Source organism: Oryza sativa, chromosome 4 (assembly GCF_034140825.1).
Source record: "Oryza sativa Japonica Group chromosome 4, ASM3414082v1".
Taxonomy (NCBI): domain Eukaryota; kingdom Viridiplantae; phylum Streptophyta; class Magnoliopsida; order Poales; family Poaceae; genus Oryza; species Oryza sativa.
In genome coordinates, this window is record NC_089038.1 from 24,358,869 (window position 1) to 24,384,814 (window position 25,946).

Below are 25,946 nucleotides of genomic sequence, written 5' to 3' on the forward strand. Positions count from 1 at the left end.
TTATCTGAGATAAGAAAACGAGCCTTATAACACTTTCTCGATCACTTTAAAAGAATAAATAAATGTATCGGATCTCTAACACCGTGAAGACCGTATGGATCAGTCTGCAATTGCAAATGAATTACAACTAGAAGTGAACTTGCTAACGAAACGAGAAAATTGGCTTACGACATTATAAAGCTTCAAACTGTACTACAAGTCTACAACAACATTGAATTGTGCTAAAAAATCGGATGATATAAATTTGAACTCTGATTTTTTTTTCTTTTGGTACGAACAGAGACCAATTTCCCCTCGAGCTCAGCCTCAGAGCCGGCGCTAGGCAAAGGGGAGGGCACCCAACTACTACAGTACCCAAGTCGTCGCCGCCGCCGCCTCCCCCCAAAATCGCCCAAAATACCACCGAGCCAGACGCCACTACGCCATAAAAGCAGCCTTCACTCTCGTCTCCTCCTCCGGCGCCGATCCCCTCCCGAATTCCGCCATGGATCCGGCGCCGCAGGCCCACCCCATCCTCTCCTACGTGCTCTCCCGCCTCCCCACCCTCGCCAAGGCCCGCCCGGCCGGCGGCGGCGGCGACTTCGACATCGAGCAGCCGCCCGTGCACACGCCGTCGCCGCGGACGCCCTCCACCGCGGGGGAGTTCGAGCTCGTGGAGCGTATGCCGGGGCTGCGCCACCCGTCCGTGCTCCGCGCCATGACCCGCGCCGTCGCCGACGTGTCGGCCGCGCGCTCCGCGCTCCAGGTCCTCGGCCCGCGGCCCGACCACGAGCTCGTCGACTCCTCCCGCGCGATCGTCGCCGCGACCGACGCCGAGGCCGGGGGCTCGCGGCGGGTCCCCGAGGGGGACCTCGAGGCCTGCCGCGCCGTGGTGCGGCTCGAGGAGACGCACGACGCCTACGAGGCGCTGCTGCAGGAGGCCGAGGGGAGGCTCGAGGCGGTGTACCGGTCGGCGATGGAGGGGAAGGACCTGGAGGAGCCCGACGGGAGGGACGAATCGGCGGCGGCAGCCGCCGGGGATGATGCTGCGGTGCAGGAGGAGGTGATCGCGGTGCTGAGGCAGGCCGAGGAGGGCAAGCCGGTGGAGAGCGTCCGCCTCGTGGACCGGCAGCTGCGCCACCTGCCGGAGGCGTTCGGGAGGATCCAGGGGCTCCGCGTGCTCGATGTCTCGCGCAATCAGCTCGAGGTGAGAAATCTGTTATCTCCGCATGCTTTAGATCTGCTTGTTTAGAACCCTGTAACCCAAACAATGCTTGTACTGGGTTTTGTACGCATTTAGACATCTGAACGGATGGGATTTTTCTCTTCTGTACTGTGAAATTGTGAATTGATGGATTGAATCTTATGTTGAAGATGATCAGAAATATAGGGCCATATGCAAAATGTGTACGTGAGCGATAAAATGCCTGTTTTGTGGTGTTGCACACATTCTACCATTTGAACTGTATGCTGAAAATAGTTTGGGCACTGAATTTTCGGTAGGATTGTGTTTTTTGTGTGTGTGTGTTATGGTATGGTCAGTTCCTATTATTTTTAGAGTCCTCAAGACTGCGCATGTACTATTTTCTTTATAGATTTACTAGTACAACTTATTTATTGGTGATGAAACAGTTACTATCTTAGGCCTTAGGATGTAAATAGTGAAACACTGTATGTTAGTATTTCTTTTTGCTGTTTTTATTTGATTACTAAATTAGGCTATGGGTGGATGAGTGCTGAAAGTTATGGATATAGTGACCCACTAGTCTTGTTTTAGAGTACTGAGAGTTAGCTGTTGACCATCTACAGTCTGAAACTCAGAATAACTGGATACTAGTATGTAGTAAGTATTGACAGAACAAATGTAGAACTGGTAGGAGCTTGGCGTGTATGTAAATTCCTGATTAGATTGTGGATTCACTTTCTAATATCATCCTGTATTTAATGGTTGGCTTGGATCATTGGAAAATCATAGGTAAGAGTAGGGAAGGCTGGCTTTGTTTTGAATTTTGGCCACTTCCTCTATATCCGTGTTTACATTGATGTTTAGAAATTTCTTAGTTTATTTTTGGGATATTAGGTTGTGCTCATTTGAGTTTAAAAATAGACAAACAATTAAGCACATACTAACTATAATTATTTTCTTTGATAAACCTTTATACTCAGTTATTTAAAGATAGACATAAACAGTTAAGCGCGTACTAAATATAATTATTTTCTTTCATAACCCTTTTATCCTCAGTGGCTTGCCTGGTCATATTTCCATAGCGACATACTGTACACATTTTGTTAAGTATGTTGTTGTTGTGTCCCTTGCTTCATTGGTGAATCAATGTGATTGTAGGTTATTCCAGATGCTATAGGAGGACTTGATCATCTTGAAGAGCTTCGTCTTGCTTCCAATGCCTTGATTTCTCTTCCTGATTCCATTGGACTGCTATTGAATTTGAGGATTCTGAATGTGGGAAGCAACAGGCTAAGGTCATTGCCAGATAGCATCTCAAAGTGCAGGTAGATAACTTTCTTTAGCTTAACTCTTGGGTTCAGCAAATGTTACTGTTCAAGTGACTGATTGGTGCAACTCCAGGTCATTAATTGAGCTTGATGCGAGCTACAACGGGCTCGCTTATCTGCCAACCAACATTGGGTATGAGCTGGTAAATCTGCGGAAACTCTGGGTCCATATGAACAAGTTGCGGTCACTTCCATCATCTATCTGCGAGATGAGATCATTGTACCTCCTGGATGCACATTTCAATGAACTATGTGGTCTGCCATCTGCCATAGGGAAACTTTCAAGTCTTGAAATTCTGAACCTGAGCAGCAACTTTAGTGACCTGAAGGATCTCCCTGCTTCTTTCGGTGACCTGCTGAATCTGCGCGAGCTTGACCTCAGCAACAACCAGATCCATGCTCTTCCCGACAATTTTGGTCGGCTGGATAAGCTAGAGAAGCTCAACCTGGAGCAAAATCCCCTTTCTATGCCGCCAATGGAGATCGTGAACAAAGGCGTGGACGCGGTGAAAGAATACATGTTGCAGAGGTGGCTTGACATCTTGCTCGAGGAAGAACGGAAGAGCATCGCAGCAGCGGAGAGCCCTCAAGCACCGACCACTCCTTCGGCCTGGCTGGCACGCAGCGTCTCCTGGGTCTCCGACGTTTCCGGAAGCCTTGTGGGGTACCTCAGTGGCGAGAACAAGACGGAGAAAGATGCCTACCTGGATCAGCAGTACTGAAAGCGCTCACCTGTGTGGTGTTTGTGCACCGTGTACATACTATAAGCGTTCCATGCTTACCATCTCATCTGGGAAAATCGTTTTGTGTTCCTGGTGAGTCGAGCCATACACTCGTGCTAGGCTTGCATCCCCCAAAGCAGGCTTTGGGGTTTATTTTGCCCGTTTTAACTTCCGGACGTCCTTTTCATAGCTTCACTTGTTACAGTATTATATTACTTTGTCGAATAATAATGTGGAGACAAATATGACCGGAGAGTGCGCTCAAGAATATCAATGCTTTAGAGCTTTAGGCCTCAATGTTTCGACCTGTGCGTTGTGCTGGAATGGAAGCGGCGGCCGTGTTAGTACAGGTTGCCGTCGCCGGCAATTGTGATTCACGTTTTGCTCATCCGTTTCTTGGCAATTGCGATTCATATTTTGCTCATCGTTTCTCGATCTCCTTTCTGTGTATCACGTGTTTTCAAAATTTTGCAAATACTGTGTTACACGTCGCTATCGCGTACGAGAATTCTCCCAAAACCCAATCACTTTCAACATACTCCCCACCAACAAAAGGGGAGAAACCGAACCAGCAGCAACGTCCACGATAATAGCGCAAAGAACCAGACGAGCAACACAAGTTTAATACATCATATAGCATAATAAACAACTAGTAGGTACGGTACTTATTTCGATTACACACCGATGATTAGAAGTCTTTAAACACCACTACTGGCACTACACCAGACCCTCTAAGGTTGCTGGCGAGTAGGGGTAGCACAGCAGCACGAACGCCGCTTTTAACTAGGTAAGCTATTTATAAATATACTACGGTCTATATCTTGGATACTGCAAGGTGCTCAATAGCTGAACACGACGAGGTCATCACTGGCCCTTCTAGGAGGGGCAAAAAAGATTCACGGCCACATGCTTCCTCGCCGTCCTTGGTGAGCGCCTTGTTCATCTCCGTTCTGATCAGATGCCCTGATGGGGAAATAAGAAGCAAAGGTTCAGATTAACTCTTACCCGCAATGACAAAATATGGTGCATAGGAATGAGACATCCTGAACTTACCAGTTCGTGCAGTTCATCATGGAGTGCATCCCATTCGAGGATGCCACAGAGTTCATCAATGGACTGCTCCAGGTTGTACTCGTTCCGCCTAATTATTTCCTTGTTCAGGTCGACTTGCCCGAAGCCCATCTGCCCCAGCTCTCTCAGCATGTTGTCCTCCACGGCACTGATGTGATCAGATGAAGGCTCGGTAGGCAGGCAAGAAGCAGCGCGAGCAGTTGCAGAGGGCATTCCAATGGCAGCAGCAGGTGCAGTGGGCTCACTGATAGGAGCAGCAGCAGCTCCGACAGGTGCAGCGGTAGTCGCACTAACAGGAGCAGGCGCAGGTCCAGATGCAGGAATGCTAACAGGTTTTGGCAGGGGAACGGCTTGAGGTGCAGGTCCAGGCGTGGCAGCAGGCTTCGAAGCCTTTTCAGCTCCAGCAGATGAAGTGAGGAGATCAGTAGCTGGCACTAGCACTGATTCAAATGCTCTAGGTACAGAAGGTACGGCACTTGAAACAAGCTCAGGTTCCATCGGTTTGGTGGCTTCATGGTATAGTGCATGTGCAAGAGGATCAGTTATGGTGCTTCCAGAGTATTTACCCACAATATCTGCAGACTGAATATTTGCATCAACAGAATGCTTCCATTCTGTGTTGCTTCCTTCTGGGGGCATGTTCAAGTTTATAGCAGCACTCTGCTTGTTGCTACTGGTTTTGACCGGGTGCTCCACCTGCACATGAATTTGGAATCCAAATGATCAGATAACAAAGGAAGTGCCAAAGCCAATGAGGACGAAAAAGCAATCTATGGTGGAACAAACCTGAATAAAAACCCAAACTCGCTGACCAAACATCTGGCCAGTGGGTGATGCCAATCTCCAGTACGACACGTACCCACCAGGCTTTGCAGGTGTGACAAAATCAACACCAACATCGATCTCTTGATCAATAGGGAAACCATCCACCGAGATCTGCACATGCCGAATCAGAGTTAACATTTTAGTGCAATACTGCCTAACACTCTTGACCATTCGTTGGTAGTTATACTAAATACGAAAAGGGTAGGGTGTACCCCTAATTTAACTGAGCTGTTGCGTGCAAATAGATGTCCACCAACCCAGGTAAGACATGTCCCATATGGCCACATGGAAGATCCATTGTTATGTATGCGCCAAATCTTTGTAAATGGGGTTGATGGTGCCATTACTGTTCCATCAGGGACAGTAACATCCTTAATGAAGCGGCAATCATGTAGCTGTCGAAGATGTGGAAAGAGCATCTGGTTCTGAAAAATGGCCAGATGACAGTCAGTTGACACTGTTCTGGAAATGTTTTACGAGAACTATATGATCATGAATTTGAACAAGTTGCTGCTTTCACCTGATTGAGGTCTCTACATCGTCTACTCCCAAAAGATGGTCTGTCTATTCTGGTATATTCATTCACATTGCCCATTCGAGAAAAACAGGTATTGCATAAATCATAATCATCTTTACTGCACGCAAAAAACAACAAATCATGTTAGAATAATGGCTTTTTTTCCTTCCATTCCAATTCAACTTACGATGATGAACTAGAACAACCATTGAACTCAAAACTCACATATTTGACTTGTAGCGAGAACCAGCGATAGGAGTGACCCCACAGCCATCGCACTGTATCCATCTATGCAGTGTGTGCTGCGCCATGCTCTCGTGCTTATCACTTAGATCCCTGTATGGGCACCTATTACAGCTGCTGCCTTCAGAATAAGGTCCATAAAGACCGACTGGTGAGAGATTATCTGGCTTGGATGTGTTACTTTTGCAGGTGCATGGAGGGAAATAGTGACCACCCTTTAGGCTTCTGTCAGCTTGGAGGGACTGAACTGGGTAATGGGAGAGATTCTCAGGCTTAGATGTGCTACTTTTGCAGATGCACGGAGGGTAAGAGCAACCACCCTTGATACTGCTTTTATCAGCTCGGAGAGACTGAAGTGGGTAACGGGGAAACAGTGGTGGAGGAGGGCATGTCGAGTTCAAATCACCACCAATCTGGCCATTAGGCCCAAAGGACTCAGAAGAAAGGCCTAGTTGTGTCCAGAAAAGATCACTTCTTAACCCTTCACCGCAATCTGAAGCAGGAGCAGAATGAACAGTAGGTGCACCATGACCAATGCTAGTAACTTGTGGCACAGCAGAGGATGTAACAGACTTGCCCTTACTTTGGGCATTGGTACTTCCCTTGTTATCAACTTTTACCCAGCCTGAAAGGGTATCCACATAATAAGGATATCCCGATACATGTTCAGCTTGAGCTTTGATGTCATCAAGAAGCACACCCTTAAGACCAAGTGATTTAGTTGATCCAGAGTTATGCATATCCAGAGGGTTCGAAGCTGAAACAGCCATGAGCTCAGTGTCATTTTTAATATTCAAACTTCCCAAAGTTTGTCCCCTACCACTAGAGGAGCCAGATGAACCATCAGCAGAACCACTGGAAGACTGCATTTTGCTCTTTGGTGCCATCAGTTTAGCAAGCCGGTCCAGCAAATCAGCCAATGATGGCGCTGATGATGCAGCTTTAGAACGCAAGTCATGTGATATTTTTGCAAGGACAGTGGGAACTTGTTCTGGTACAAATTTTAAAGCTTCATCGATAGCTAATTTCACCTGAGCCAATTGATCTTCCAGAGCAGTGGACATTACAGATATGGAATCCAATACCTGCTGTTTTGTCTGATGTACCCCATCACTGCTGCTCTTCAACTCAACATTAATCCTAAGAGGGTTCAGTCTCTGACTAATGGCAGCATCACATAAATCACTATCATCATCCAGTATGACAACATCCCCATCCTCATCAGTATAGGTGAGTACAAACTCAGTATCTGGATTGAACTTAAAAGCACTCGCAATCTTTGACCGAAGAGCAGCCAGATTAAGATCAAAGTGCGGACCATTCACAAAAGCAGTGAACCGCTTAAGAGTGCCACCGAATTTTACCTGAAACATCAAGCAAATTAAAAGAGAAATAGATAAGAATAATAATCTAGTAAAATTGCACGAGGTAAACTTAAATAGAACAGTAAGTGGTTTGCTTTGCAGGCAAGATGCTTAAGCAAATGATAACTCAATTCTGTTCTTATCTTAGCAGCTGATCAATGTTGATTCAGTTAACAGTAGCGTCAAAACACAATTCACGGAACCAAATCTCAGCACCTGATGCTACATAAGTACCAAAATTACATGGCATTAATCAGTTAAGGACGACTGCCAAGTTAAGCCGTTGCATGTTGAGGGAAGTGGGTTGTCTTCTACACTGAAGAGATTTATACAGCCATATCATGCAAACCTAAACAGATTTATTCAACCATAGCATGCAAAACTGGAACATTCAACATACCAACAAATTACAAAGGAACATACATCAAAGTGATCAAGATACTCTACAATCAAATCCCCATAGCAAGTACTCTTGTCTAGCTAATCAGAAAAACAAAAAGCCCTGCAATAATCTTGATTTCGAAGGAGTCCTCACAATAATCGCCGGCGTTAAGGACTGATATTTCTACACTATTTTACAATCCCTGCAATAATCTTGATTTCGAAAGAGTCCTCACAAAAATCGCCGCGTTAAGGACCCGATATTTCTACACAGTTTCACAATCGCAAACAATACAGAAACGATCTAATCCTGGGCGCCCAAAAAGATGCAAAATCCATCCTTTCAAGAACAACACTACCACCCGGTCGCATCGCTCCACAACCCAGCACGGGCAACAGAACCCACTCCCCACCTCCCTGCGACAAAACCCCCATGCGCGAGCAAACCAAGAACGCGGCATTCCTAGCACAGAAACACCGCACCCGCGAGGAGCCGGGAAAATAAATTAAAAAAAGAAAGAAAAGAAAACCTCACCTTCACGACGAGATCCCTCTCGCCCTCGCGCGCCGTCGGCGCAGCGTCCCGGCGGCGAGACATCCCGACCAAACGAAGCCCCGCGATGGCGATGGTGGCGTGAGACGAAGACGACGAGGCGGAGGGGAGGAGGAGAAGGAGACGGGTTGAGTCAAGACCTCCCTTTTAATCCGTAAGCAAATTCCGTTTCCTTCGATGGGAATGGAAGGGATTGGGAGGAGGAAATTCACGGGCTTTCGCGGGGTTTTCTGCGTAAATTGTACTGCGTCCTCGACGCTTTTTGGGCCCACCTGTCAGTGAGAGGCGGGTGCCTCGGTGGCGTGACAGGATGAAAAGGGTTGGGGCGTTTTGTAATTCTGGAATTAGTTTAAGTGTGTGCTCGTGGTTTTGTACTATAGTGCTTATCTCATTGTGGGGTCCATTGGTCAGTGGGATCGTATGGATAGGGGATGGAATTATAATATTATACTTGTGTAAATAATCCTTGTAATAACCTAACGGACGACCTCACGAGTCACGACCAAAATACTCCTCCTTGTGGGCTGTGGCAGCTTGCTTCACGTTCACCGTCAGCCCGTCACCGATCTTTCTATGACCTGTGGGCCACAGCGTGAATCTTTGTCTTATCCCCGTTTTGCAGCAGCAAGTCAGCAAGGACGAGTGAATGACCATTGAATGCTGACGAGACCCTCGCAGTTGGGAACTTTGGGGTGCTGGGTTACCTTTACTTGTGGATGTAAAAGTACTACGCGTCGATGCCTCGCCTTGACACGGATGAACTACTGACCACGGGAGGCAGCGAGAGGCCGACAGCTCGGCACCCGCCGCATCTGCGGCGGCCATCCGACTTCGCCGAGGCGAGCCGTCGCGCTCGCTGCGCCCGTGCCCCGGAGATACGAGAATTTCCTTGGCTCGGTCGCGGTCCAGCAGCACAAGCCGAAATCCACGATGCGACGGCGTGGAAAACCCGCATCAGCAACACGCCTTTTCTCAGGCTCTCGTCGTGCTCGCCCCCGTCTCCGTTCCACGGATGCCCACGACACCCCATCCGCGCGCGTGGCGCGGCCCACTCGCGTAGTCGCGTGGATGGCACTTCCACCGGCTCTCGCCTCTCGCGCGGCCACCACCACTCGCGACGCGGGCCGCACGGTGCCACAGCCCACGTACGTTCCCCCGCACGCACGCCACGCGAGATCGAGCCGCGCGGCTCACGGGCCGGACGCACCCACCACGCGCGCCAACGGGCGAGCAGAGGAGAGGAGACGTGCGTCGTCGTGTGTGCCTCCGTGCGAGACGATGTCTGAATCTGAACACCGATCCTTTGCAAAGGTTGGGGCAAGTTAACACGCCCGCACGCTTCGGTCGGAGCAGAAAAGGGCGAGCACTTGGACACTTTGCACAGGCATCAGCTTGGGCGATTAACGGAGAACAAAAAAAGCTTGGACGATTAACACACTGCGTGGTAGCAAAGCATGTCCGTCGCTGCGAGCCTTTGCTGCATGTATATATACACGGATTTTTCTTTCCAGTGGGACTGGAAAAAAGGAAACAGTTCACAGGGCGTAAAGTCCTGTGATTAAAGCGAATACATGCCCGTTTCTTTTCGATATCTTGAGTGCACATAATAATTGTTTTGGTTGTTCTTCTAGATTAGTATACACGTACAACTGAACACGTAGATGAAGAAAGCTTGTGGGCTTGTGGGCTATGGCATGATGGTATATAGTCTTCTCCGGGACCTACAAAATAACACAAATACACACTCAACTGAGCATAAAATGCAAGAGGTGGAGGTGGTTGCAACTTGCATGGAAGCAAATGAGTGGACGGTGGCCTGTGGGGAACCAAAAGAACTTCACCGCCCAAAGTAGTTCGTCTAAGGCCGTGTTTAGTTATTTAGACAAAAATTTTATATGTATACAGATACACATTTAAAATATTAAACGTAGACCAATAATAAAATAAATTACAGACTTCGCCTGTAAACCGCGAGACGAATCTATTAAGTCTAATTAATCCGTCATGATGGCAAATGTTTAATATAGTACCGTATTATCAAATCATGGTATAATTAGGCTTAAAATATTTATTTCGCAATTTACATGTAAACTACATATGTGTGTGTCCAAACATTTAATGCTCTATGCATCTGGACAAGCAGCTGGACAAGCAGCATCACCGCACAGAGTCAATCGTCTTAGAATTGGACAAGCATTTTTTTACACGATGGAAACGGTTTACATCCTCAGTAAGTGACGAACGAAAAAAAAAAACTAGAACCCAATGTATACTAATTACAAAATTATTCACTGATATATTTAATTAATATGGTATAAATTAGACAGAATTGAATAATCTATTCAGGTCCTGTGACCACACGAAGGAGTACGTAGGGACACCAATGTCTCCTACATATGCTACAATGCACAAACACTTCAGTATTTTGGTGTAGAAGTGAAAGCATCTTGAAGGTTACTCATGGCTATCAAGTCTTTACCTTCCTACACAATGAATCTAGAGCAAAACATGCGATGAATTAAGATAAACTATCTCGATTTCATTAAGCAGTCAGCTGGTGGACCTGTGATAAGGAGATTAAGATGCTCGTATCTAGATCCGTCCTCAGTGCAGTACGGCTGAAGTTATGTCCTCATAGTATTTGACATCAACATTTCATCTGCCTAGGGAATATGAGCTCTAATGCTCTCGAGTTTCCTTAAGTGGAATGCCAGCCCAAGTTGTTGCAACTTGCAATTGCAACTGCACAGCGCTTGATCCGAGAAATACAGAAGGTCCGAGGGCCCCTTTGAATCGCAGGGTAGAAAAAACGGATGAATAGGAAAAACACAGGATTCTGACATGAATTGAAGTGTAAAACTGAGGATTGCAAACACACAGTAAAAACACAGGAATGGTCGTTTGATTGGAGCGCAGGAATCGGATGAGAGAGATAGACTCAAAGGAAATTTTCCAAGAGGTTGGAGCTCTTGCTAAATTTCCTCCAAAATCCACATGCAATGTGCCATTCCATAGGAATTTCATAGGATTTGGAAAGCTTCAATCCTTTGAATCAAAGGGCCAAATAGAAAAATTTCCTATAGGATTTGAATCATATGAAATTCCTACATAAATCATTTGATTTAAAGGGGCCCTGAATGTAGCTATGCAGGGCAATGGTCTTCTGAATATTGTATTGGCTAGAACTTCAGGTCAATACATAGGGGAAAGTTTCAGGCAAATTTTCATTACCACGGCCCATTATTTTGTGACAACATCAGAAGAGAAAAGGAGTATTCTGTAGGTCAGTGCAAAATCGAAGTACTGATACCATGCAAAAAGAAAAAAGAAAAAGAAAGGAAACAAAAACAGAGTTCTCGGGACTAATTAAGTAGAAGAACTTTTAGATTTTGATGATGAATATACTCCCCTTTTTTTATAAGAGAACTGATGATGAATGTACCTGAACTGGAGTATTCAAACTTTTCCTCCACATTTTTGGACCACAGTTGATTTCCTTATTGTTTTGTTTACAAAGAAGCACTGCAGCAAAGGCTCCCCAAATTTATTAAACCGCACTCAGTCCACTCAACCTTGGCCCAGCTCCGCAATTAGTTGGACTGGATTGCACAACTGTCAAATCAATGGGCTATAATGAATTTGTTATGCACCCACACACACAAAAATATGAAAAGAATATCGCCATTTCTGAACCTGCACCTGATAAAAACATCTTTACATAGTTCCAGCTTGGTTTATGTAGTCCATCACAAGTCCATTTCACATAAATATTCCGGAAAAATCTGTGTTTTCTAAAAGATAATGAGAATCCCGCCATTTCAGCCTTTCACTCAACAGGAGCTAGAACCTATTATTATTTATCACATTACATCGTATGTCGACAAAATCCACAAAATAACAAGATAACCAAACATTTCAACTCAAGGAAAGAGATAACATAATCCGGAAAATCTCTCGTTCACAAGTTGAATCGACTAGGACTGAAACCCCACTCAGTGACAGGTAATATCTTCTACCGAATGCTGCACAAAAGAGCCAAGTAAACGGAGTGGATTCTAAACTCGAAGGAGATGAAACAATATTGTTTTAAAAAAAATCTACAAGATAAATTTATATGTGTTAAATCACTCCATAAACATGAAAGCTCAAATTTAACTTATGCTCCCTTAGATTAAGTTTTTTTAGAACGGATGAAATACAAGTTAAAAAAAAATCTAACTGCGAAATTCAGCAAATTTTTACTGAATTTTGCTCTCCTCTTCTCACCTCTCACTTGTCATCCCTAAAACTCTCCTGGTCCCCGCCTCCCGCACCACGCCGTCTCCGATCAAGATTCTTCCCTGATCCCCTTGCTGCTGCTGCCATCAAATCCTTGGACATTTCCAGTTGCAAATTTAGACTCTTCCCCCGCGATTCCCAGCACTCCCAAGTCCCATCCTTCCCGCTGCCCCATCCCATCCCACTATCTCCCTAACCACTGTGATTTAACCACCGAGGAGGCGGCAAGAATCGTGTCCAGCTCCGCACCGTTGTTAGGCGGGAGTGGAGTGGACTGGTTATCGTCCACGCAAGACGACGACGACGACGACGACGGCCGGAGCTCGCCGGAGCATCGGTGTCAGAGATGAGGGTCATGAAGCTCGGAAATAGGCCGGACACCTTCTTCTCGTCAGGCCCCGTCAGGTAGTTTTGTAGTTTTGTTCTTGTTCATCGACTGTTACTTCGATCGTTTGGTTGTCGTGTGAATCGTTTTTTGTTTGATCGGTGTTGGTGTTGGTTGCAGGTCGGTCTCCACGGATTTGGCCACTGACATGCAGATTCTTGTGGATGGTTGCCTGTTTCGTCTCCACAAGGTAAGCTGCAAAGATTTTCTTGTGGTTTGCGTCGATCAAGAACTGAATTTTTTTTCTCTGTTTTTTTTTTGGTCTGTTGGATGGAACAGTTTCCTTTGCTTTCCAAGTGCATGTGGCTGCAAGCGCTGTGCGTGGAGTCCGGCGACGGCGGCGGCGCCGTCGAGCTGCCGGCTTTCCCGGGCGGCGCGGAGGCGTTCGAGGCGTGCGCCAAGTTCTGCTACGGCGTGGCCGTCACGATCGGGCCGCACAACGTCGTCGCCGTCCGCTGCGCCGCCGCGCGGCTCGGCATGTCCGAGGCCGCCGACCGCGGCAACCTCGCCGCGAAGCTCGACGCCTTCCTCTCCTCCTGCCTCCTCCGCCGCTGGAAGGACGCGCTCGCCGTGCTCCACTCCACGCGCCGCTACGCCGCGCTCTGCGAGGAGCTCGGCGTCACGTCACGCTGCGTCGACGCCGTCGCGGCCCTCGCCGTCGGCGATGCCTCCGGCGCCGTTCCGGCCGGTTCGTCTTCGTCGTCGCCGCCGTGGTGGGCGCGTGACATCTCCGAGCTCGGGGTTGACCTCTACTGGCGCGTCATGGTGGCCGTCAAGGCGACCGGCACCGTGCACGCGAAGGCCATTGGCGACACGCTCAAAGCCTACGCGCGTCGGTGGCTGCCGATCGCCGCCAAGAACCACCACGCGGCAGAGCGAACCGCCGGCGGCGGCGGCGGCGGCGCGGCCAATGCCGAGCGGGCCACCAAGAACCACCGCCTCCTCGTCGAGAAGATAGTGAGCTTGCTCCCGGCGGAGAGGAACGCCGTCTCCTGCGGCTTCTTGCTGAAGCTTCTCAAGGCGGCGAACATCCTAGGCGCTTCTCCGGCGTCAAAGGCAGAGCTCACGAGGAGGGTGGCGTCGCAGCTGGAAGACGCCAACGTGAGCGACCTCCTGATACCGGCGCCGCCGCCGTGCGCGGGCGGGGTGCTGTACGACGTGGACGCCGTGGTGACCATACTCGAGGAATTCGCGCTGCGGCAAGCGGCGGCGTCGGGGAGCCCGAAGGGCAGCCCGGCGCGCGCGGGCAGGCACCGGCGATCGATGTCGGCCGAGAGCGGTGAGCTCGAGGGGGCGCGCCGTTCGACGTCCATGGCGGCGGTGTCGCACGGCGCGATGGTCCGGGTGGGGAGGCTGGTGGACGGGTTCTTGGCGATGGTGGCCACAAAGGACGCCCGCACGCCGCTCGACAAGATGATCGCCGTCGCCGAGGCCGTGCCGGACTTCGCGCGGCCGGAGCACGACGATCTATACCGAGCCATCGACACATATCTCAGGGTGTGCATGCGCGCGACACTTGATCACGCCGACATTGCCTCGCCATGACTAATCTTAGAATTCTTGATCTCTCTCTCACCGTGTGCCTTTGCTTCTGTGCCACGTGTAGGCGCACCCGGAGATGGACAAGAGCTCGAGGAAGAAGCTGTGCAGGGTGCTCAACTGCAGGAAGCTCTCGGAGAAGGCTTCCATGCACGCGGCGCAGAACGAGCTGCTCCCCCTCCGCGTCGTCGTGCAGGTGCTCTTCTTCGAGAACGCGCGCGCCGCCGGACTCTCGTCCGGGCACGGCAACCGCGTCGCCGCGCGCTTTCCCGGCGACGGCGGCGACGTCAGTGCGCTGCTTGGCACTGGCAGGCCAAGAACGACGGAGGAGAACGGCAAGGACGGGCAGAGCCCCGCCGCCGCCGGGAGCGTGGCGGCGGACGGCGACTGGAGCGTGGAGGGGCTGAGGCGCGCGGCGTCGAGGGTGGCGACGCTGAAGATGAGGCTGGAGGAGGAGGACGGCGAGGACGCCGGCGACGAGGCGTTCGTGCATAGGACGCGCGCGGGGTTGGCACGGAGCGCGTCGTCGCGTGTCACGGCGGCGGCGGGGAGGTCCAAGCGGATGCTGAGCAGGCTATGGCCGACGAGCAGAACCTTCACCTAAGGGGCATCAAGACACTTGAGCAAAGCTGATCCGTACATACCGTGTACAAATATGCTTGAATTTGTAAGTAAAATTTGTTCCCTCGAGATTTGATTTTGTTCCAACTAGTTCTTGAAGTTTGGGGAAGTTGTGTGCACAGATATGACTGCGTGTACACTCCCTCCATTTTTTTAAAAAAAACATTTTGTAAGGACGAATATGAACAAGGGTTTATCCAAATTAATCCCTAAAAATTAATTTGTTTTGGACAGAGCGTGTACATAGTTGGTACAGAGACACATGAAGCTATCCTTCAACTGTTAAAAAAGACTTATTGCTCTTTTGTTGCAACACACTACACACCCAACTCACATCCTTATTAGCTACTGCAGAGACGGAAAGTTATACTTTCATCTTAAACGAAACTCTTAAAGTTTATACTCTCCTAATGCAAGATACAGAACGCGGCTAACTTAGGTCCTGATTGACTGGCTACAGAGGCAGAGTTGCAGAGACAGGAGAGGCCACCAGTGGGAAGCGGATTCTCTCCCGTAACTTTCCTTGACATGGTCACTGACATATGGGCCTGCGAGCGCTGGCGCTCACATGCTAGTCACCACATTCCTCTAACTTTACGTTAGAGCATCCCAATCTCGACGAGTGACTTGGCCTGTCTTGTGTACGTCAATACACTAAAGTTAGTGTATCTTAAGCAAATTTTGAAATAAGAAAAAACTAATTCTATTGACCCCCTCAAACATATATATGTATTGAGTTTTTATGACTCCGTCAGTGGCTGGCCGCGGCTGAACAGTCGCAACATTTTTTCTGTCTTTGGTCTTGATCGACTCGGATGATTGCAGCTGCAGCACAGCCGCCACAAAATTTTGTCTCAGGTCCAGGTCACCTGGTTCTGGTTGGCGGGTGCTGTAGGCGCTGCGCAGGAAGCACAAGCGTGCAGGGCATTAGACAACGCCTGTGTTTGATGGCAAAATTTCCGCTATTTTTTTAATGGCAAAACATCCTTGCCATCTAGGGAGAAAAAGAAAATTTTCGTATCTTAAAGCAAAACGTAGTGCTAAAACCATGGTTTGATACGGAAAACACGTAGCGCTAGCGACTGATATCCACCACCAACAACATCTTCTTGGCCGCTTGCACAAGGTGGTACGCGCGACCGACACGTGTGTCACAATCTCAGGCTGACATATGACCATATTTTCAACATGCGCAACGTTATCAATGATCATAGGCCAAAGGCCAGTCGTAATCCGTCGCTCCAAGGATTGGCCATGTTTTAGCACAGGAGCATAGGACAGGAGTGCACGGTCGGCCAGTCGCTGCCTCACTCCAGTGCGAGAGGGAGATGGACAAGCACACTGCACACAGCCGTGGTCCTCCTCTTGTCACTTTTTAGGGTAAGTTTAGTTCACGCTAAAATTAAAAGTTTGGTTGAAATTAAAATGATGTGATGAAAAAGTTAAAAATTTATTTGTATAGAAAAGTTTTGATGTGATGGAAAAGTTAAAAGTTTAAAGAAAATGTTTGGTACTAAACTCAGCCTTAATAGGTTTATCCCGCATTCTCAGAAAAAATCGTTGTTCCAAACGCCGAAACAATTTCGATGTGAGGGTGAGGCTACGATAAGACTACAGAGCTGTGTGGTATCCACTCACCAGGGAATCAAAAAAATCTCGCGGTGTCAAATCAAATGAACCTGATGAAATCGAAACTGCTGTTACAAATTGTTGTAGCTGTAGCCTGAGCAAAGAAAATACTCCCTCCGTCCTGGAAAAAATAAATCTAGAACTGGATGTGATATATTGTAGTACAATAAATCTAGACAGAGGTACGTCCAGATTCATAGTACTAGAATGTGTCACATATAATACTAGGTTAGTTTTTTATCGGACGAAGGGAGTAGTATGGCAAACCGGGAGCAGCGGCTGTAGACTTAGGCAATGACCAACGCATGGTATAACCCCGTAAAAATGTGATGTTAAGCGGGTTGAAACTACACTTATGATATCCCTCACACAGTGCGAGCCATGCCCTATCTTATTTTCGCGATACAGTACCTGTTAGACAGTCGCATTTTACATTTAAACCTTGGATTATTTTTATTTGCATATACGTCCAATATTTGCAGTATACCTCTAAAAATCACAATCATATATAAGGGCCCACCCCTCCCTCTTCTACCACCTTTCTCCTTCCCCGGCGGCGCGACCTCCCCTCTCCCGTGGCCTCTCCCCTCTCTCTCGTCGGAGCCGCCGCCTCTCTCCTCAGCGCCTCAAGCAGTGGCGGTAGATCAAGCACAATGGCGGCGGATGGAGGCGCAAGAGGTAGGGATCAAGGCGGTGCCGGCAAATCGAAGCAACAACGGCGCAGTTTCCCGAGTATGCCCTTCTCTCCAGTCCACCCCCTCGCCATCTTCTTCCCCTGCGCGGGGTGACGCCTCTCCCCAACGCGGCTCCTTGCCCGTTCCTTGCCCAAAGCTGATGAAACTACACGGCCCTCTATTGGGCATCGTGACGCTCTGCGAGGGTGCGGTCCGGGCCGAGCTAGCAGACATATTTGGCTTTGGGAGGGGTGAGACCACACTCCAGTGTGGAGCATTGGCCGTGGCCTTACAGAGATCCTCCTCAAGAGACGCGGTTACGTGAGCCCACCGCTCTCAGGCCCACATGCAGAGGCGAAGCTACAAGTACATGTAAATGTAATATGTAGAGTCAGCTGACTCCATAGGTTTTTGCAAAACAGCTAAAAAGCTATTGATATTTATGTTGAAATAATATAAAACTTAAATATATATATATATATATATATAGCTTTAACCTCATAGGTTTTAGTTGCTAGCTCTGTCACTACCCACATGTCAGTAACACATTGAGGATTTGCTTCCGGAGCAGCGGGATAAAATACGATGGTAACAGCTCTGCTATTGCGGCTTTATCAAATTGGTTCCTATCTAGAACCACTCCATAAACCGGCTAAATTTAAGAAAATCAAACAAATTTTTTTATTATTTTGACAAAATGTCTGAGAATTTCAGTGGTTTTGGCCGGTAATCGAGGAGACGAGGAAGACAACCATGTACGCGCAAGACGACGTTGGCGAAAATTTATTCCTGTGCTCGTCGTCGGTTGACGGGGTCACGATCACTGGCGGGGCCACAGGGAGCGAACGACCTCGGCGTAGCACGCGACGACGGCGGCCAGTGCCAGCACGAGCAGCGCCAAGCCGACGGCGGCCGGGGCGCTCTCGGCCGCCCAGCACGCCATGCTCACCGGCAGCGCCATCGCGAACGGCCACAGCAGCAGCACCCGCGCCCGCGCCCCCGGCGCGCCGGCGATGCGCCGGGGCTTGCCCTCCTCCTCCGGGAGCGCGCACAGCGCGAGCAGCGACGTGAAGACGCCGAAGCTGACCACCTGCGACGCGAGGACGGCGAGGAGGACGTACTCGTCCCGCGCCGCGAGCTGCGCGGCGAAGGCGGCGCCCGCCGCGAGGACGACCAGCGCCAGCGCCCCCGTCGCCAAGGGCGGCGACGCGGTGGTGCCGCAGTCGCAGCCCGACGACGGCTTCTCGTCTGCCGCCGCCGCGGACAGCAGCGGCTGCTGCTTCTCCACGTCGGCGACCGACCCCATCTCTGATTTTGCTTCCATTTTACGCACAATGGATGATTGGATGCTATGCTAGCTTAGCTGCACTGACAAATCCGTGAAATAATGCAATTACATAGCTGGCTATATAGTCTCAATAGTAAAATGAAACAAATTCATTTTAAAAAGCAGATAAGCTCAGCAGCGTAAGAACCAAGAAAATCACATAAATATTAAGCCGGAGCTTTGATCAACCAGCGGGCTTTACAATGCTGCAACTGCAAGAGCGTACATACTTCTGAGTATCTTAGGCGGCCGCTGGAAATTAATTAAGGAAATAATGACGTCATAATTAGTAAGCACTATAAATTGTGGCTCCAAACGACTAACCAATAGTATAAATTAACAAGAGGAACATTGTTATGGTTTTGGAACAGAACGGTCTCTGCTGTACAGTTTCAATGACCAAACACTCTGCACTCTTACAAAGAAAAGGACAAGCTAGATAAACCTATCGCTCTGTGGTTCACTGTGACAGTGAATCAGTGATGATATGCATCATGATACATAAATAATTACCAACATAGAGTATGACAATGAAACATCAAAATCGACAATGATGAAAAGCACCTCAGGAAGTAACTAAGCACATGCCAACAAAGGCCCTCTTTACTCTATGCAATAAAAATGATCTTCAGTGCTACCTCTTCAGATGATACTTGCAGTAGTAATGGAAACCAGGACCACACAAAGTGCAGACACTGTGATGCTGTCAATGACAAGTAAGCTGGCCAGGGTGATTAACTTTATCCAGTCTCCACTTTGCTGGGCAGGACAGATCATTAAGATGCGTTATGCTTAGCCTTAGCCGTTAGTGACAAGTCACAAGCTGTCTAATCTTATTGTTATCAGATTAATAAAGATAGTATGACAATGAGAAAACCAAATAAACAGAGTGAGTTCTGATATAGCCAAGCCGAATCTTGAGAGTTCTAGATTGGAATGTTTGTTGTCGGGAATCTTCAAAACAGCATGTGTTTCCTTCTTGTCAAAATTACAGGCATACGTCCACAGATGAACTGAGAAAAGATGGACGTCTACAACTTGGGCAAGAACAACGGGGAGACAAAATGTGAGTGCCACCTGATCCTCATCGCCAGATACGCCAGGCTTCAAAATGATTATGTTGCACTCCAGTCAGAAAATGGCCAGGCAATTTAACATGATATTGCACACATGGCAGAGGTTGAGCAAGTCGTTCAAGCATTTGATTTTCCTCCTTTTTTGAAGGCATGAAGTATTTGAACTGATCTGCTCTATCTGCCCAAAATGCCTCTCTGCTTAATAGATGGCTCATACTTTCGCAGCATCTGCTGCAGCCAGTCGCTCATCATCAATGGCACGCTCGTCTTCAGTGGTAAGACCCTCAATCAGTGAGATGTATGTGCTGTCATCAGGGGTGATGCCATTCTCCACCATCTCCTTCACCATGTTCTCAGCGTCATCTCCCTGGCCATTCTTACAGAGCCCCTGTATCAGCGCATTATATGTCAAAAGCGTTGGATTGAACCCCTTATTCATCATCTCATTCCGAATCCTCAGAGCATCCTTGACATCACCCTTCATGCTGTAGCCACTGATCAGCGTGTTATAAGTGACAAGGTCTGGCTGGATTCCCCTCTCTGTCATCTCATCAATGAGCTTGCGCGCTTCATCAACACGTCCCAGTAGACACAGCCCCCTCATTAGCGTATTGTAGGTCACATCATCTGGTGCGATCCTTTTCTTCTCCATCTCACCCATTATCTCGAAAGCTCGATCGATGTTGCCAGAAGTGGAGTGACTATTGATCAGAGCATTGTACAAGACAAGGTCAGGCCTAATGCCTCTCCTTACAGCCTCATCAAACAGCTTATCTGTCTCCTGAACTTGCCCCTTCTTAGACAAGGCATATATCAATGCCGTATAGGTCACTACTGTCGCACGGACCCCTCTCCTGGACATATTCTCAAAAATCTCTAGTGCTTTCTTCACGTTGCCCTCTTTGCAATGCCCGTTTATCAATATATTGTACGTGAACACATCCGGCGCAAGACCCTTTCCACCCATCTCCTCGACCAACTCATATGCCTCTGTTCCACGCCCATCCATGAACAAGGCGTGCACGAGTAAATTGTAGGTCGCGACTGTCATTGCGACCCCTCTCTCCACCATTCTATCACGGTAAAGGAGCGCAGTATCCAGCTTACCCTGGTCACAGTATCCACCAATCAAGGCGTTGTACATCACAGCTTCCGGTTTAACCTCTCCCTTGGTCAGCATTTCGTCGAACACCTTCACTGCCTCATCGACCCGGCCAACCTTACACCAGCCAGAGATCACCGTGCCGTAGGTGTACTGGTTGGGCGCGATTCCTCCGCGTTCTCGCATCTCCCGCATAATATCCAGCGCCGCCTGGACGCGGCCCCGGGAGCAGAACCCGGCGATGACGGTGTTGTAGGTGACGGCGTTCGGGCGGGGCATCTGGCGGAGGAGCTCGAGCGCGCGGGCGGGCTTCCCGGCGGAGCAGAGGTGGCGGAGCATGATGTTGAAGGTGGTGGTGCAGAGCGGGAGGCGGAGGCGGAACATGTCGGCGAAGAGGGCGAAGGCCGGGGCGGAGGGGAGGGCGGAGAGGAGCGGGTGGAGCGAGGCGGTCGAGATGGGGAGGGATAGGGACTTCATCCGCGAGTAGAGGCGGAGGGAGGTGGCGTGGGGGCGCACGGCGGCGGAGGCGGTGAGCAGGAGGTTGGGCAGCGAGGACGGCGCGCCGTCGAGGTGCGGGAGCACGGCGAGCGGCGAGAGCGCCTTGTCCGCGGACAGCACCGACTTGAAGAGCGCGAGCGCCGCCGCCGACGTCGGCGAGGCGCGGGCGGCCGCCGCGACGGCGGCGGCGGCGGAGGTGGGCGGCGCCATGTGGAATTGGGGACTTCGGAGGAGGGTTTTTCGTGAGTTTTCTACAGAGTTGGGCAATGGTATTGATTTTTCTCTCAGCAGATCGTCTACCAAAAGGCGGTCCCACATGCAGAGGTACAGAAACTGAACAAGACTTCAAAAAGAAAGAAAAAATTGAACAAGACAGAGAGAAAGAAAGAAGAAAATAAACTGGAAAATGTCATGCAGCGGCTTACATGTTACAACAACGCATAAACATGGTTCAAACGTTACAACACATAAACAAGGTTCAAAGGTTACAACACATAAACATGTTCTCACAGAACATTTTCAGGTTGAGATGCTACATTTTTTTTCTTTTTTTTTTTTTTACGGGGAAGAGAGACTACTATACTTACTGCTCGGCTACATAGAGCTGGTGTTAATACGCAAATCCATATACAAAATTTTCGGAGATCAGTTATATGAAGGGTTGACCACTCCAAATTTCGTCACTCTTATAAAAAGCGCTGCAGCTCTAAAAGAGTGTTGCAGCTCACTAGAGTGGCGAACCCTAGACCCTAAACCCTGAAGGCGTCTTCCTGCAGCACCGCTGCTTCCCACAACTCCTCAGAGCATCACTTACGTGTGATCCCCATCCACCCAGCCGAAGCTTTCCTGCGACCCGAATTGAAAATCCTATTGCAAGAAATTCAATTCAGGAAAGGCAAATCAGATTTTGTTCTTAACCGTAACAAAATATAAGTCAGAAAAAGAAAGGAGTATTACGAGCAAAGCACACTTACTTCCCAGCTGAAAAGGTCCGTTTCGTCCGTGTAAAGAAAAGGCAGCGTGTCATCAAGAGTTGGGACGGGGTCCTCCGGAAACTCGCAGCGCTGCAGCAGATCTTCGTTGAAGTCCCCGGCTGTTGACGCTCCAGCAGAACACCCTGCACGGTTTCCAGCTTCTACCATGGGCCGGAGAGTGGATGTGCTGCATTCCCCCTCCTGTGTAAAATTCAGCAATGCAACAGCATGAAGTATTGTCAAAAAAAAAGAAAAAAAGAAAGAGCAATTAATTTGTTTGCCCTATCCTCATTATCAGTAGCATGGCTTACCTGATCATGTGAAATGGTGCCATTCTGCTCCGTGTCACACGGGCTGTTCATCAGGCAGCGAGGCAGCGGAGGGTTCGTTATGGGTGTAATGGGATCACTTCTTATGGTCAGTGCATCAGATGCTTCTTCAGTAACAGAGTCCATTTCAGGCGTGCCAGTTTGCTTGGAGGATAATTGGTAGAATACCTTGGAAACAACAAGCTCTCCGTCCTCCCCGCCTTCTTCCACACCAAGATTATATTGATGCATAACCCAATTAGCTTGTACTATCTTGTTCTTTTTGGAGCCTTTGTAAAGAACCAGTATTTTCTTCCATCCTTTTAAGACACCGTTATGGTAAATCTGTTGGATTTTCCAGTTTTGTGCCATCTTATGTTCTCGTCAGAAGCAGCATGGCCGGTGTGGCTGATCTTTCTACGCTTGCGCTGACCAGAACCATATGCGTTTGATATTCTGTGGAAGAAATGGCTGCTGGTGCCGTCCAGCTTGATACCTGACAGAATTACAGAGGAATGTATGACACATGAGCTAACTAATTACTACTAGTTCAAAAGGCCTGATAACAACTTAAAATATATAATCCAGTACCGGGGAGATTTTCAGGATGTGTATAGCAGATTCCTTCCACCTTTTCTAGAGTTGGGATGAAGTGATCAATAAGACCCTGAGGCCCTGGATTTCCCAGGTTAATTTTTCTTTCTAAATGTTCAAGTACTTCAAGATCAGATGGATCAAATTTAACACCGTCAGGGAATTCTGGCCACTGTAAAGTAACCTGCAATGAGATTTTTTATTTAGCACCAACAAGAAATGCATAGAAAATGTGAAACTTACCCTACTGATATTTCTGCTTAAAGCCAACCTCGTCATACCCAAGGCAAGGGAGCCACAAGCTTTGTGGATTTTATATTGAAATTGTGACACGTGGGAGCCAGGACAATAGGAATAAAGTGTAGCACACAGCACAGTAATGAGCAAAACACCTTTTTTAGTGAATAATGAATGATCATAAATCGATTTAGCCGGAAAAAAAACATAAATAATAGTTACTCCTAATCATAGTATTAGTAAATTACTAATTTACCCCCAATATACCGGTAGTATAATACTACCAGTAGACTGATAGTATAATACTACCAGTAGAGAGCACCAGAGCATCGCTCTTTGGAAGTAATGTTGTCTAGTGTTGATTTTCTACACACGAAACTTTAATGGCAAAACATCATCAGAGTATCAGACAACTGAACTAAAAAGTTAAATCAAGCATTCATAAGTACAATAGGTAGCTGAACTTACATCGCTATTATCAATGTGACATTTGCAGTTTGGGCATTCCCTCCATGCTTCTGGAACCAATTCTCCAAGTTTACAACTCAGAAGCTGAGTTGCATTTCTTATTTTTGTAGCAATTACCTTTCCACCAGCTATAATCCATGGCCTGCAGTAAAAGGCAGAAGTGAGACATGTTCATCATAACAAAAAGTCCCAACTTATCTCAAGGACAATCTATCGCCTTGTCATTCACCAAAAAGTTCAGATTTTAAGGTTAATCAGCTTAACATAGTATAATTGTGCTAAGTTACAGATATGGAAAGACTTCTTCTACATATACGGAACTTAGTCTGAACTTCTAGATATAGTGACACGCACTAATTGGTTCAACAGAATTAATAGCAACTAATCATGAATATAACAGGGGTTAACATAATTAATTAACAAACCGTACTTCGTACAGTTACTACCTTGTGCCTTGTGCATTTACTACAACAAAAATGGTAGGAGTAAGATTAAAATTAACAGCTATCTAATTCAGATGTGTCCTAGGCCTGCATGATTCCAAATGTTGAGCACATGGATGGTAGCACACTAACTAGTACTTAGTCTAGTACTACTTTTGGTCTCCACATCATTCGTCATGCAATGCTGTTGTTGGAAATTCAAAGATTGACATATCTCCACTCTGTTTGACTTTCCATGAGTTCCATTCCCTCATTCCCTGCTTTCTGCTATAGATTGCTCTGTTTCAAGAAACCAAATGTAAATGGACAGAGCAATCTATAGCAGCGAATGGCTATATGCCTCAAAATTTTAATGGTTTAACTGCAATCCACTTTGGATCTGCTTACTTCCCTAAACTGTTGCCACATTACTCTCCATTATGATTGGCTAGGCAAGGGTCCAAAAGAACAGGGTAATTCACCATAGGCTCCACAGCTCATTTACTCACTGATCCAGTGTTCTAGGAGTACTACAAACGTATCGAAATCTGGAAGCTGAGCCCTTCACCTTAGCAGCTGCAACTGTAACAAGCCTGACCATCAGCAACAATAAGCCTTCACTTAGCAGCTAGAATGCTGAAAAATCCACCCAAACCGGACATTCAGAGTTTCAGACAGCGTAAGGTTTCATCCAAAATCACATTCTGACAGCGTAAAATCTTCTGTCCATCGATTCTGAACGCCATTCCTGCACCATCACCCAGACCGGTGGCAATCCAATCGGCAATCAGATGACACGAATCCGAAATCTTCCCCTCTGTTAGCAACGAGCAGCTGTGAACGATCGGAAGACGACACATGACCCAGTCTCCATAGAACAGAAGCAGAGTCTTCCTCCTCTGCTTGTTTCTTGGTTGCTTCCAGCGTAAGATTCCCCCTCAAACCTCAGTAACCTGCAAAAACCCCCACCCCCGCATGCACCATCCGAGACCGCTATATCCACCGATCTCATGCATTCCGGCCACGATTCCATCACGCCACCAGTAACCAGCTCGATCTCCACTCGAGCCACACACAAGAATCCAAAGCGATCGATCCCCCCACCCCTTCCAAAAACCCCAACACCAGAATCCACCTCTCACCGATCAGACCAACCACCACTGCATTACACCTCCTCAGGTCAACCCGGAACCACGAGCCAGCTGGCGGAGGCGAAATCCCCAAATCGATCCGCTCATCAGACACGGAAAAGAGAAGAGAGAGAGGATTAAAAAAAAAAACTAGCCCTTGCGAACGAACAGAAGAAAAGCGAAGGAAGAAAACCACCCCCAAGAAAAAGGAACCGATTAAACCAAACCAGGCCACACCCCGATCGATCGGAGAAACCCCCACCCCCGATGCTCACCTTGCCATGGGTGCGGCGCTGCGACGGGAGCTTGGGCTGGGAGGTAGAGAGCATCCGAGGGGGGAGAGAGGAGGAGAAGCGAGAGGAGAGGAGGAACTTCTTGGCAAGTGAGGCAGAGGCCAGAGGGGGGAGTGGCCAAGGAAGCCGGGGGTATAAATAGGGGAGCTTGCGCGAGCCAGCCTCGTTGGTGGGTTCGCGTCTGGAAAGGGTTGGGGTTTCTTTGGCTTTACCCATCGTCCG

General features: G+C 48.3%; 5 protein-coding genes and 1 pseudogene across 6 annotated transcripts; 2 read left to right on the forward strand and 4 right to left on the reverse strand.

Annotated features, from left to right (window-relative positions):
* The first annotated feature begins 363 nt into the window (after positions 1 to 363).
* LOC4336157 (plant intracellular Ras-group-related LRR protein 3-like) lies at positions 364 to 3,512 on the forward strand. The gene is given in 3 exon segments (NM_001419578.1): positions 364 to 1,186; positions 2,324 to 2,490; positions 2,567 to 3,512. Coding segments are annotated over 3 exon segments (1,518 nt in total). The 5' UTR covers positions 364 to 484; the 3' UTR covers positions 3,216 to 3,512.
* A 295-nt stretch (positions 3,513 to 3,807) lies between these two features.
* LOC4336158 (protein NBR1 homolog) lies at positions 3,808 to 8,573 on the reverse strand. Its single transcript, NM_001419438.1, has 7 exons — positions 8,152 to 8,573; positions 5,854 to 7,235; positions 5,632 to 5,746; positions 5,324 to 5,536; positions 5,073 to 5,222; positions 4,269 to 4,982; positions 3,808 to 4,178 (listed from the first exon to the last, which is right to left on the reverse strand). Exons 1-7 carry the CDS (start codon positions 8,212 to 8,214, stop codon positions 4,170 to 4,172), a joined length of 2,646 nt encoding a protein of 881 aa, NP_001406367.1. The 5' UTR covers positions 8,215 to 8,573; the 3' UTR covers positions 3,808 to 4,169.
* A 3,962-nt stretch (positions 8,574 to 12,535) lies between these two features.
* On the forward strand, positions 12,536 to 15,597 carry LOC4336159 (BTB/POZ domain-containing protein At1g67900). Of its 2 annotated transcripts, XR_001545181.3 has the most exons (5): positions 12,536 to 12,852; positions 12,953 to 13,022; positions 13,112 to 14,329; positions 14,439 to 15,038; positions 15,453 to 15,597. XR_001545181.3 is itself a non-coding variant. In XM_015779505.3 (4 exons), exons 1-4 carry the CDS (start codon positions 12,794 to 12,796, stop codon positions 14,973 to 14,975), a joined length of 1,884 nt encoding a protein of 627 aa, XP_015634991.1. In that variant the 5' UTR covers positions 12,536 to 12,793; the 3' UTR covers positions 14,976 to 15,223. The 2 variants fall into 2 exon arrangements, 1 of the variants encoding a protein (XP_015634991.1); XM_015779505.3 differs by lacking the exon at positions 15,453 to 15,597 and having other exon boundaries at positions 14,439 to 15,223.
* Positions 15,598 to 17,703: 2,106 nt separating this feature from the next.
* On the reverse strand, positions 17,704 to 19,399 carry LOC136356079 (uncharacterized). Its single transcript, XM_066309521.1, has 2 exons — positions 19,261 to 19,399; positions 17,704 to 18,658 (listed from the first exon to the last, which is right to left on the reverse strand). The coding sequence occupies exon 2, from the start codon at positions 18,617 to 18,619 to the stop codon at positions 18,116 to 18,118; it is 504 nt and encodes a 167-aa protein (XP_066165618.1). The 5' UTR covers positions 18,620 to 18,658; positions 19,261 to 19,399; the 3' UTR covers positions 17,704 to 18,115.
* On the reverse strand, positions 18,926 to 21,551 carry LOC4336160 (pentatricopeptide repeat-containing protein At2g15630, mitochondrial). Its single transcript, XM_015779506.3, has one exon. It carries the CDS (start codon positions 21,506 to 21,508, stop codon positions 19,910 to 19,912), a length of 1,599 nt encoding a protein of 532 aa, XP_015634992.3. The 5' UTR covers positions 21,509 to 21,551; the 3' UTR covers positions 18,926 to 19,909.
* A 122-nt stretch (positions 21,552 to 21,673) lies between these two features.
* On the reverse strand, positions 21,674 to 25,834 carry LOC9269895 (SUPPRESSOR OF GAMMA RESPONSE 1-like; annotated as a pseudogene).
* Between the last annotated feature and the right edge of the window lie 112 nt (positions 25,835 to 25,946).